Here is a 13560-nt window from a genome sequence, read left to right on the forward strand (position 1 = left end):
TAACCTCTGGGGCAGGCAGAGCCTCCATCACCTGATGATCTGTTACCTCGTATCAGGTGCCTGTGGATACATCTGCTTCCTTAGGGAGGACCCATCACAGCCCAGCTGTGCCTGGCAGAGCAGGGCTACCTCACCTGTGCCCACATTTGCCACCAGGTGACTGCACACACTGCACAGTCACCACAGACTGATGTGCTGCACCATGTCCAAGTAATGTGCATTAGAGTCAGGCTTTCATTTCAAATACAGGAGAAGCTGAATGTCAAAGCAGATACTTCTGGAAGGAGAATATAAACACCACCTACCCACCATTACAATTAATTTTTTGATTCTTACATGCAGCTCACATTTAAAATCATAAACCAACTCTAATAACACCAATAGATTGAGGATATTTTAAGAAGCCAGAGCTGGCCAAGGTGTTAGTCACTCCGTTTAAAAGCCAAGTAGAGAAAAAAAAAGCCAGTTCAGACAGACCAGCAAAGGGTTGCAGCCTCCTATCAAATGAGGATATGCATAATCACATTATTCCACACCAAAAATAGAGCGTTCAGTACACTCAGCGGGACAGTGGAAATTATAAGCTGGTGTTAAACTTCAGTGACTGGTAAGAAAATGACTTCATAGATGTTCCTCTGTCCCTCTTTTCTGAATTGTCAAGCACCTGAACTTGAGAGCTCTGTGCTGCACCATCAGAGAGCAGAACTCCATTGTGACTGTGCACAGAGACCACAGCCAGCAAAGGAATTTTAATTTAAACTTAGAACACCGGGAAGACTTCTACCTAAAAAAAGAATTCCAGATGCAGTGCTTTTAAAGAGCAGCAGTAATTGTTCCTACACAGCCACCCCCAGCCTGGGTTACAGCCCTCACCTCCACTTCCCACAGGGCCTTGGAGCTGGTGGCAGACGTGGCCGACTGTCTGCCCGTGGTCCTGAGGAACACGTGCTGCTTCTTCCTGTGCTCATCACACGTCAGGAACTTCTCCTGCTCCGCGTGGAACAGCCTCACCACGTCCCCCTGCCAAGGCAGCAGGGTCAGCAGGGGCAGCACCCCCGGGGAGGGGGTTACAGGCAGGCAGGGCCCTGGGTCTCACCCCTTTGAGGATGTCGTCCTTGTTGTCGCTCCATTTCATGAAGAGCACGATCTTCCAGCTGGTGTTGCAGTTCACTGAGTTGACCTAAAGGGAGAACTGAACCCATCAGTCCCACTGTCCTGTGCCTCCACAAGATATGAGCCACTGTCTTACTTTCTAGACCATTTTCACCAGAATCCTGCAGTCCTGGCTGCGTTACTCTAGAGAAGCAAAGCCCTTTCTGTACCTACTCCAGAACAAGGAACTTCAGAGCTGACTTGCTTGCAAGTTGTGGGCTACACATCTGTGCTGGTTTTGGCTGAGGGTGGACTTAATTTTCTTCACAGTGACCAGTATGGGGCACATCACTGTGCCACAACTTTTGATTTTGAAGGAAATCCTTACTTTTAGCCAGTCAGGCAAAAGAGACAAACCTCTGCCAGCACACAACAGATATGACAAAAGTCTGTGAGCTCTGCTAAGTCACTAATCACCAAGATAACCATTCCTAAGCAATGCCACAGGTACCAAACAACTTGCTGGATTTCATAAAACATGTACAAACAGCTCAGCTGAAGCACAGAGAGGTCTGTCCAGCTGCTCCAGCTGTGCCCATGTCCCCTCACCTCATTGCATCCCGGGTTATCCACGAGCTGATGGCTGCTGGCGTGGAGAGGCTGCCCAGCATTGACAGGATTCAGGACCACTTTGTCTCCAATGACCACCTGGAGGGAAGGGCAGCATCAGACAGAAATTTGCACAGTGGGAAAACTCTTTTTCTTCCATTGTTTTAATGGAAGTGACAGGAGGAAATCACCTTGCTGCAGTTAGGAGAGATGCCAGTCTGAGTGTTCTGCCAGGGTTCTGTTTGGTTCAGAATTTACCTCACCAAACTCAGCCACTGAGGCAAAAACCCCAGTGATGCTGGTCTCAGAGCCTTGCAGAAGCAGCAGACTGAGTTCTGGTGCAGAGGGGCTACAGGATAAATTATTGCTACTCGATAAAGCTCACTCTGTTTAGGTGCCAAATATATACCTGGCCTAAACCCCAGAGCACACTGACACTTATTACCTCCTGCTTTTAGGCAAATAATATACCCCAGCGACTCACATTTTGCAAGAAAAAACCCCAAGATTAAGAGATTAAAATGGCAATGCATTTAATCAGCACCATTTTTTCCAGATTTCCCATGAACAGGAACATTTGACTTCCTTATTACCTCATTCCTTATATCCGAAGTGATGATGAGTTTTGATTCTAAACCGAAAACACTGAAAATCAAGATGCTAATTATTTCTTCCAGGCCTCCTGAAGGAACTCAACATTTCCTACCATTTTGAATTGGGCAGGAATTGTGCAAGGCCAGCCTAATTAGGTCCCTTATTCCCTCCAATGTTAGATCATTCCACGTTTCCCAAATACAAGTTACCATAGCGATTTTCCTCCCCCTCATGACAGCATAGGAAAAAGGTTGTTCCTGCATCATCACGCACCGAGAGATCTGTGCATTTCATTAATTGCAGGGCAGGATTCCCAAGCCCAGCCTGGCCAAGCTGTGCCCCAAGGAGCAGGTGAGGACACTGCTCCCAGCACTTACGCTGTCTCCGATGGACCGCAGTTTGTAGAAGGGCTGGATGTAGAACCAGGAACCTTCATTTCCAGCTTCATCCAAGGTCACCCTCATTGCATTCTTCTCTAGCAGAGCTGGCAGCCTCTTATTTACTGTTAAGTATTTGTTACTTTTTAAGTGAAGCAGCTAGAATAAGAATCAGAGTTCCGTTCTAAGAATGCTCATCTTCCTCCCCTCAAGAAACCGAGCGTGCACGAGACAACCACATTTCTATGCAGGAGTTAAAACTAAATTATACACGAATATTGATGGGCTCAGGCACAATTCCACTCACAGATACAGCCCTACAGCACAAAACATCTTCAGTGAATCCAACTGTCCCTTCCCCAGCAAACAACAAACACTCAGACATGTCCTTGTCACTTTATAACAGCCAGCTCGAAAAACCCAGGACCAAAAGCTGTGAAGTGCTGGGGACTAAGTGGCTCTCTCTGTAAGAGGCAAAGCTGCTCCCATCTTGCTTTGCTTGGTCTCATTTAAGAGAAAATGTGACTATTCCTAAGGACTTTCCTTCCCTGTGGCAGTTTGTCATTTGTGGTGTCACCATCTGACAGTGAGAGGTATTTGGTGTTGTGCACGTGCCACCTTCACGTGGTCAACTCTCAGGAAGGCTCCAAGGATTTCTGAAGAAAGCAATCAGTGGTGACACCAAAAATAAACACAATTAGCCCCTAACAAAAAAGTGACCTCATCACAGCTGTACACCCAGGCCCTGCTTCCCAGAATCCCACTGCAGGGCACGGTCAAAGCTGGCAACACCACAGGTCCTGGCCATGAACTCCAGAAATTTAACATCCACTGAAAAGGGAATTTTGACCAAAATCCTCTCCAGTTGGCAAAGATGCTCACAGCCCATGGGGATCCCACTGCCACAGTGGCTCACTGTTCCCACAGCCTACCTGGATCACATTCCCATACTGGATGACTGTTCCCACAGCCTACCTGGATCACATTCCCATACTGGATGACTGTTCCCACAGCCTACCTGGATCACATTCCCATACTGGATGACTGTTCCCACAGCCTACCTGGATCACATTCCCATACTGGATGACTGTTCCCACAGCCTACCTGGATCACATTCCCATACTGGATGACTGTTCCCACAGCCTACCTGGATCACATTCCCATACTGGATGACTGTTCCCAGCAGTTTCCTGTTCTCGGTTTCGTTCTGTTTCTTCTCCAAGTCGGCCGCATGCTGAAATCAAGGGATAATAATTTAATTCCCTGGGTTTTTACAAAAGGGTGGCCAAACACCTGAGGCTCTTGGAGAGTATTTCAAAGAACTGGAACAACAGTGAGCAGCTGAAATAGCCCAATTTCTTTTTTTTCCAGCTTCCAACAGCATAATTTCCAGTTCCCTTTTTCAATTGCTTAGGAAGACAGACACACATCATTTAAGTAATTAGGGTACGATTTGACAAAATTTTGGAATAAAATATGAGATGAAAAGCTCAGACAGAGTAGAAGGCAAGTACCTGTGGGGGGAAAAGATGAAAAGGGATGGGTAACAACTCCAGTCAGGAATTCTATGCTCCTTTCTACTGACTTCTATACAAATGGAAAGAACTGCAACTTTGATTTTTTATTTTCCTCTGCCAATACAGGCTCCAACTCCTCTCCAGCCTGTCTTTTTATAACATCTCCAATCCCCCCACCCTGTGCAGCAGGATCATTGAGAAGATGTGTACAAATGCCCACCTGAATTCCCAACTCCCAGCACCAGAGCTCATCCTTCCCCAGGCTGTTGGATACTCTGTGCTACAGCTGAGCATCCCTGTATCACACCAACAGGGGAATAAAAGGGAAAGCCCCTCCAAAACTGAGTGATTAGAAGAACACATAGTAATAGTTAATAATTTATAACAAACCTCTTGCACTTTTTGCTTTAAAAGTGAGTTATTTTGCCCAGGCTGTTATTAAAACCATTTCATTTGGTTAAGAAATTCTCCCTCACTTTAGATGAAAGATGATTTTAATTAAAAATATAAATCTGTATTTGCTTTAACTGCTATCTGGTGGTAGAGGGTAATTTAAAACTGAACTTGTTAGGAGGCTAAGGATCAAGGTTTATGGTTTGGGTCTCAAGGACTATGGCAGGTCCAGTTCTCTCTTGGAGGAGAAAAGTGCCCACAGTTCCTCACTGTGGTGAGGTGAAGTACCAGTAACACAGGACAAAGCTCAGCTACCTCAAAGGAAGATTTCTCTGTTCACTGTTACAGAATTTCACCATTCCAGCTCACTCAAAATGTGCTATTTTTAGAATCTGTGTTAGGTATCATAACTGGCTCTTGCTCCAGGAGAACCTGAGATACAGCTGCTCACTCAAATTCAAAAGTACATCCAGCAACGCACAATTTTCTCCTTAATACTGAAATATAATTTTTTTTTTCTTGATTTCCAAGTAGTCTGTCAAGAAAGGATTTCTTTAAGACACCAAATCCCTCTCAACTACCAGCAATCACAGACAGGACTTCTCTACCTGCCACATTGATTATCAATACAGAAAATAATGTATTCCGTGAAAACACAATTAGGACTCCGGATGTACTTCCCGAGCACACACCAAACCTGACAATCATCCCAGAAGAAGCACTTCTCTGGCCACTAGATGTCAGCTCCTCAACCAGCACAGAGGTGGGACCAGGGAGAGACAAGTGTCCCAGATTTTAAATCCCTTAAATGGCATTAACTTAAAATAACCTGACCTCAGCACCGAGCGCTCCGTGGCACACAGTAAATTCCACCAGCAGACAAACAGAAGCCAAAAAAGGCAAGTGGTGATGAACCCATCTTGCATCATCGATTGGGCTGGAAATCAAAGGCACTGATAAAGAAACCTCCCCCTGGGCAGAGCTCACACCCCTGAGCACGTGGACAGGGCCCCACACAGACCACACGGGGTTTGGTGCATCCCCCGTGCCGACACATGGAAAAGGTGACACGAGGGCCCAGCGTGACAGGCAGAAAGAGAAGTTTGGAGGTGAGTGAGGTACGTGGCCCCCAATTATTTCCGAGCCCCAGGTCACTGATTCAGCCCGTCAGCCTTTGTGTCAGAGCGATGCAGATGAAACGATCCCCAATAACACTGAGAGCACTCAAACCCTGCCACCAAAACAAGCAGTTCACGGAGGGACATTGCTCTGCAAACATCACTCAGCTGGGGCTAATTCTGGAAAAATCTAATCCTGTATTTCCAGGACACTGGCACAAAAGGGCAAAGTGTCACATGAGCAGGGACAGATCCCAGACACCTGCACTGGGAAGGGAAGACAACTCCCAGTGACACTATAATCCAGGGCAATTCCAAAGCCTTTTTTTTTCCTGCATGATGCAGTATTTATACCATAATTTCTCTTAAAATCCATGAACTCTCCCATTCCCTTATACACCAAAATAACCAACCCAGAATCCCCATCACTTCCAACCTGCTGCCAGTGTCTCCTTCACTTACCAACATGAGAAACACGGCCCAGGTGAGGGACCTCCGTGCTACAGCCAGTACCAAAATAGCTCTGTCCTTGCCAAGTTAATACTTCTAGCTTATAAAATTGTATTTTCAGAAGCAAAATGAGTCCAACAGTGGGTCTTTGTGCAGTGCAAGAGCAAGGCAGCCATATGGCAATCAGCAAGTGACACTCTCCTACGGGGCCATTCCGTATTTCAGGCTACAATGAGCTTAATATAGGCTTAAAGAGACTAAAAATACCCAAATTGTAATTTTGACATGAAGTACTCCAGCTATGTAATTTTAACATAAACACGGAGTTTATTTAACTCTAAAGTCAACAGATGGTATTTAAGTTAAGTTGGCTTTTTTTTATATAGGAGCTCTAAAAACAGCAATCAACTGCCTTACCGAGTTTTCAGCTGCTGAATGTCAACATTTTACCCAGAAGATATTAAATACTGCGAGCTAATATGGAAGGAGAGGCTGGCTGGCCTTCTAATTACTCATAATTACCCATCAACCTTCACGTGTAGCAAGAGCAGCTCTGTTTGTCTGAGGAATCCCAATGGGTTGATCAGACCAGCAGCTCACGCCTTCCCACGTCGAGATGCGATGCCTGACAATTCTGTGCAGTTGTCTCAAGGGTCCCATTTTTACACTGTTCCCACCCAAAATGCCCACTTAGAGCCCCGTGACATTTAGCACAGGTTAATGACAGGAGCCTCAAGGGCCACCACGGCTCCAAAGCAGCACCATGGACACCAGCACTGGGGGACACAGACCTTGAGCAGCATTTTATATAAATGAGAGGATCTGACCACCTCCAAAGGAGTCCTGCACATTGATCTTTATGTACTCTGCTGGCGTCTCCCTGTTCCTGGTGTCCAGTTGACTGGAAATCCTTGTTTGAATCAGGCTGGCTGAGTGCTGCTGGTGAAGAGGGGCCCGAGGGTGAACACTCACGTGCAGTTTATTGAGCAGCACGGCGTCCGTGGTGCTGTTGGCTCCCGGCTTTGCTGCCTTCCAGAACTGCTTCTGAGCAGAGTACCGGTTCATGGGACACAGCTTGAACAGGCAATCTATAAAAACAGGGAATAAACAGAGAGATGGCTTCAGCTATTCAAAATTATCTGGGCTTTTGCTGCTAACGCTGTCCAAATATTCCAGCGGCAAGGAAGGGTTTATAAACAAATTCTGGAAAGCTCTTGATCAGACAAATGCTTTTTTGAGCAACAGGAATGTTGCCCCATGAATGATTAAAAACTAACTGCTGCTGCCAACATCTGATGCAAGACCAGAAAATTTATAACTTGTCCCAGTCGAAAACAGTACCAGACTAAAACGGGAACACGTTCCAGTGCTTTCCCAGGCAAACACATTTGTCTTAGGCACTCTCAGCTTGGAGTTGTTGTCCTTCAGCAGGTACACAATGTCAGGTTGGGGGCTTTGGTTTGGAGGGGGTGTTTGTTGCTGTTGCTGTCTGTTAAGTTTTTAAATCTAATCCCTTCTATTTCTAGGGAACACAGGACAAAAAAAAAACCAGGACAAATTAACCTAATAAAGTGACAGCAGCATAAAACCCTCCCAGAGAAGAGCCTGCACAAGCACAGCCACTCAGGGCACTGCTCGAGGTGACATCAAAGCCCTCGGGGTGTCAGGTTCTATACCCAGTCCATCGACAGTTTATTTAACATTCTGCCTGGCAAAAGCCAGGAATCACAGTCCATTAGTCTTATTAAAAATACATTTCTGTATTAGAGATGCTAACTTATCAGCAATGAACCCAAATGAGCTGCAGTGACTGTTTCTCCTCCTCACTGTCTCCAAGCAACGGAACACGCAGAAAAATAAATTCAGCTATTCAAAGGCAGCGCCGAAAGTAGCAGCTCAGAAGTTCAACCAAAGTGCCAAAAGAGCCAGGAGGCTGTTCCCAGCCTCTCTGGCAATGACATGGATATAACACTTCAGGTCTAATCCACAGGGCCTTCCTCAAGGCTCCTGGTGTATCCCTGCAGACAATTCTGGAAGCAGGAAGGTGAGGAGAGACTGTCTTAGGGGTTTGTCTTCACTGCCTGGAAAGCAGAGCTGCTCATTGGCTGCCTGGTTAATGGACACTCTGGATTCACATCAACCAAAAAGGGAAAAATCCAATACTGAAGACAAGCCATCTCAGCTCTGCCAGAGGTTGAGACAGACCTTGGTAATTTTACCTCAGGACACCATTTGAGATGGACACGTTTACACTTCTAATGCCTTTCCTAAAGAAAAGCCCCATTTGATGCCACCCTGCCTGTCTAATCCATCCCCAAAGGAACACCTTTCACAGGAGGACAAAAAATCATCAAAAAACCAGAAGGTTTGGACTGGGAGAGACCTCAAAGCCCATCCAGTGCCATCCCTGCCATGGGCAGGGACACCTTCCACCAGCCCAGGTTGCTCCAAGCCCCGTCCAGCCTGGCCTTGGACACTCCCAGGGATGGGGCAGCCACAGCTTCTCTGGGCAACCTGTGCCAGGGCCTCCCCACCCTCACAGCAGGATGGTCTTCCAAGTCTGTCCTAAAAATTAAACCCACTCCTAACAGGGTGGATGAAGCAGCGGTGCCAGATCGTTGTTTCATCTCAGTGAGGCATCACTGCCAAGTGGGCTGATCAATCTGTCCCAAACCAGCAGAGGGGTTCCTGCAGCCTGCTTGGCTGGGGACCAGTTTACCTGCCACATACCAATATACCAGCCCAGTATACCCACAGAGGTATGGAAGGACCCAGGTACAGCACTGGTGCCCTTTAACAGTGACATTGGGGACAGACAGAGAGCTGAGGGCTCCTGGAAGGAGGTTTAACTGCAGCTCTCCAGAAACACTCAGCTCCACTTTGCCACCACCACCCCAAAGCTTCTGAGCCATGAGGGAAGCACAAACCACACTTCCCAGGTTTGCTCTCTTCAACGGCTTCTTCCATTTACATAAAGATGATTCACAGAGATTGACAGCACAGAAGAGATTCAAAAAGCCACTGCGGGCTGGTACTTCAAACTAAGACTGCATTGTAAGCAACACACCAGTTATAAAATTTTCTATTTTTGCTGAAACCATCAGTTCACACAATGACAGCAATTAACACACAGAACTGCAGAGAAGAATTAATTGTATGCTAGATTTAGTCACAGTGAACTTCTTTCCATCCTCTTCAGTCAAGGAAGTTGTCAAGTTAGGCTTAACTTCTAAATTGTTAATGCAAGCAGCCCCCTCTCCTCCCTCAGGCACCAGGAGAGGTCTCCAAGGGTTTGACCTTGTCCAATGCAAGAAGGGAAAACATAACGTGGTTTTCTTAGCTTTCCATCCCAGTTACAAAGCTACAGATCTAAAACAAACAAGAAAAAGCACCCAATCTTTTCAGTTCTAGTATTTGTTCTATGAAATCTATTTCTGAAGTGTTTGAGAAGTTCAGCTGTGCCTTACTCACTTTAACAAGGCCACCGAAGGCTGATTGTTACTGAATGTAGTTCACCGTGGGTCGAACTACATCAACTTTAGGGTCAAACTACATCAGCTTTGTGGCCAGAAGACTTTCAGCTCTCCAGGTCTCATGGGCTTCTATGTTTATAACATCAAGGATGTGCTACCTGAGCACCATCACGGTCAGGGATGTGCAACCCACAGTAGTGGTGACTGTGTAAGATGAACCAACTCTTCCCAGACATGATCCTTATGGAATTTAGGTCTAAGATCCCAAATGAAGCCAAAGCAGCCCAAACCACTGGCTCTCTGCTCTGATCAAAGATTCAAGCAGATTTTAGCCACATAGGAAAGGTGATAAATAAAGCAATTACTGCACAGTAACCACATCTTTTTATAGACTGTTTGTTGAATATTAACCAGGAAGGAATGCATTTTCCTTTCAGATCTTCATGATATCCAGTGAAAAATGGCAGAATTGCACAATGAGTAAGTATAAAAATAAAACACCACGTCACTGTTGATGAAATGATGATACATCAAGCCTGAACACCCAACAAAGGTCCCGCAGGAAAAAGGGATTGCATAATCCTACACCACCCCACCAGGATGATGAATGTTACATGGGCATGTATTAAATGTGCATTTCAATGCTCCCAAGCTAAATCCTGCTCTCCTCTCAGCGATTCCTCTGCATGGAATAAAGCAAGAGGGAGCATGACTGTAACTGCGCCCTGTGAGGGATGAATGCTGTCCCTGCAGGACACCGAGATCCCACGGGGGCTCTGCCACCTGCAGCTCCAGGAACTGTCACTTGTCATTGCAAGGCCTGGCTGTCCCCTGCATGCACCACCAGCACAGAGCAATAGTCAAACCCAAGGATACTGGGAATGCCAGAAAACCCCATGTCCTGAAGTATTCTGGGGTTCAAACCTGCCAGCAACAAACCAGCCTGCAATTCCTTCTCCTCCATGTTTTTAATTTTCTCTTCTCCCTTTTACATTCCCTTCTCCTGACTAGACCTTGCTCTTTTCCTACTTGGCACAGTCTCCAAACTTCCAACCTTCCTGCCAGTCCAAGCCCAACCAGTCACATTCCCAATGCCCAATTTTTGCCCTCATAACACAATTAAAAACCTGACCAGACTGACCATTTTCTGTCCTTTTTTTTTTTTTAAGTCACATTTAAGTAGTATATCAAGATTATTACACTTGTCCAAAACTGCAAATACCAGGTTTACAGAGGCTGGAATGATCTGGAGAAGGGAATAAAGTATTTCAGAGCCCACCCAAGACATCATCACCTTCTTTTAGACCAAGTTGCCTAGAAATGCATAACTCAAACACTCCCAGCAATTCCAGCCTTCCCTTCAGAGGGTTTTCCCACATTTTGGGGCACTAAGTGATGTCATTACGTCAATCCTACTGCTGGTACACGAGGACAGCTCAGAAAGCTGCTGCACAGGCCCTGCTGACACCCAAAGCTCTTCATGGTGCCTGTGCTGGTGACAGCTAGACACAGCCACTGTTACAACCTTCCACAGGATCCTGGGATGCTTTGGGCTGGAAGCTCATCCATCCCACCCCCTGCCCTGGGCAGGGACACCTTCCACCAGCCCAGGTTGCTCCAAGCTCCATCCAACCTGGCCTTGGACACTTCCAGGGATGGGGCAGCCACAGCTTCTCTGGGCAACCTGTGCCAGGGCCTCCCCACCCTCCCAGGGAGGAATTCCTTCCCAATATCCCATCTAACCCTGCTCTCTCTCAGTGTGAAGCCATTCCCCTTGTCCTGTCCCTCCAGGCCCTTGTAAACAGTCTCTCTCCATCTCCCTTTCAGGCTCCCCTCAGGTACCATCTCTGCTCCTGTTGGATCAGCTCAGTTTTGGGGCCAGAACACCATTTTCCTCCCTCTGCCATTCCCAAAGTGCCCAATTCTGAATGATCTGGAAGCACTTTCAGCCCCAGCCCAGCTGGTTGTATAACCCAGCACTCATCATTTTTTCCAAATCTCCACTGCCTATTTTAAGCATTTAGTAGAAAGTCTTCCCCAACTTTTCTGCAGTTGGAGGAAGCAAGAATCAAATACTTTGTTGGCAACAAAAAGGTGTGTCGGTATTTCAGTTTTTAAACCCAGACTCTACAAGATGCCAATTGGAGAAAGGTAAGAACCAAGAAAAATTACTCCCCCTCACAAAAATCATACTTTAGGGTGCTCTCAGATGAGGGAAATCTACAAAGATGAAGATCTTTAAATAAGTCACTTACAAATCCACTGAATATTTAACACCAACACAGCTGTTTCTTCGTTACTTGGAAAAAACCAAACTCCTCTTTGCACAGCAATACTAAAATTAAAAGAAAATTAGCAATTCCCTGTTGAAATGTATCGGTTTCTCTTCAGACTTTTCTATACTTAGGTACCTGATATTTCCCCAAGGCCAAAGCCTGCTCATAGGAGAGAAATATGTGGATAGTATCTTTTATTTTAAATATAAAAAAATAGCTGCAATGAGCAAGTAACAGAGCTGGCAATGATAGAAACACTCTGCAAATAGACTTCTTGACTTCATACTTATGAAAGTGCCCAGCTTCAATACACTCACAAGGATGATAACACTTCACAGGATGAAGAGTTTATTTATTTAAAGATAAAATGAAGACCTCTTTTGTACTTAAATGCAATATTTTCATGCAGGAGGCCTAGAGAATAATACAAAATGCCTGTGTTCAATCACAGGCAAGTTTCACCTCCTCAGAAACCCTTGGATTACTCCATCATCTATTTCTATACTTGTTCCTTCTGAGATTTAAAATTAATAGATGACAGCCTAAGAGGTTCAAAGAATAAAGAACAAAAGCAGCTACAGAAATGTGTTGATTATCAATCATTCCTGCATTTCCATGAAGAGGGAGAAAAAAGGAACCTGATCCTCCTGAAAGACCTCTCTTTGTGCTGAGAAGACATCCTTTCATTTTCAATTTGCTGTGATCAGGCTTTGCTGGGAGCACAGCAGCTCATTTCCAGCAGGGATTTTGTGAGGATCCAGCCCTGCTGCCCCAACGGAGCTCCAGCCACGGCTCCATCCCAGCAGGAAAGCAGCCTGAACCCTGCACATCCAGCCTGCTGGGAGAACTCGAGTCAAACCCTGTTACAAACAGCTCAGCCACTCCACAAGAGGGGAAAACTGAAGCACAGATGGAACCCAGAGAAGCTGTGGCTGCCCCAGCCCTGGGAGTGTCCAAGGCCAGGTTGGACGGGGCTTGGAGCAACCTGGGCTAGTGGAAGGTGTCCCTGCCCAGGGCAGGGGGTGGGACTGGATGAGCTTTGAGGGTCCTTCCAACCCAAACCATTGTGGGATTTTATGCCAAGGCCAAAGGTCTCGCAGCAATCCCATCCCTCTGCAGAGCAGCCCAATCCCTCCGGATTCCAACACGGAACTCATTACCCGACACAACCCCTGAGGTTTGTGCCATGCTGACGCCTGTCACCTCCCTGCTGTGCTGCTGCATCCTGGTGTTCCAAGGGCTTTCAGTGCTTTGCTTTTTAAAGCAGAATAAAGGAGGAAAATCACCCTTGCAACCAACATTTAAATACAGAGCCTGCACCATTTGTGATCTAAATACATTTTAATTTTTATGTTAAAATAACCACCCTCAATTCCCATCTGCAAGACACGAGGGTAACCACCCTCCTGTATTATCTTCATTTATGCAAAGTCCCACCAATGGGAATTGCTGCTTCGTTTGTTCAAGCTGTAACAACACAGGAAATAATGTAATTGTTATTAACTTGGGGCTGAGGTACCAAACCAGAGGGAGACAAGTGCAACAATGATTTCAGAGACAGGAAAATTATAGACCTGAGAGGTGGACACTCAATATCAATGCCTGCTAAAGAAACATTAATTAAAAAGCAATGGCTTTTTGGCCACATAATTAATTAGCAT

General features: G+C 46.0%; 1 protein-coding gene across 18 annotated transcripts in view; it reads right to left on the reverse strand.

The window, feature by feature from the left end:
- Window positions 1–13560, reverse strand: part of ITPR1 (inositol 1,4,5-trisphosphate receptor type 1) — a 163737-nt gene that overhangs the window by 108320 nt on the left and 41857 nt on the right. For 13 of the 18 annotated variants that reach the window (XM_051788603.1, XM_051788610.1, XM_051788618.1 and 10 more), the window contains exons 4-9: window positions 7123–7238; window positions 3820–3906; window positions 2673–2831; window positions 1702–1800; window positions 1097–1180; window positions 874–1020 (exon numbers count right to left, since the gene is read on the reverse strand). In XM_051788603.1, the coding sequence (XP_051644563.1) occupies window positions 874–1020; window positions 1097–1180; window positions 1702–1800; window positions 2673–2831; window positions 3820–3906; window positions 7123–7238 (692 nt within the window). The other 5 variants (XM_051788616.1, XM_051788614.1, XM_051788613.1 and 2 more) reach the window with 5 other exon arrangements.

This window comes from Manacus candei, unplaced genomic scaffold (genome assembly GCF_025592945.1).
Source record: "Manacus candei isolate 608988 ecotype Guabito, Panama unplaced genomic scaffold, ASM2559294v1 h1tg000025l, whole genome shotgun sequence".
Taxonomy (NCBI): domain Eukaryota; kingdom Metazoa; phylum Chordata; class Aves; order Passeriformes; family Pipridae; genus Manacus; species Manacus candei.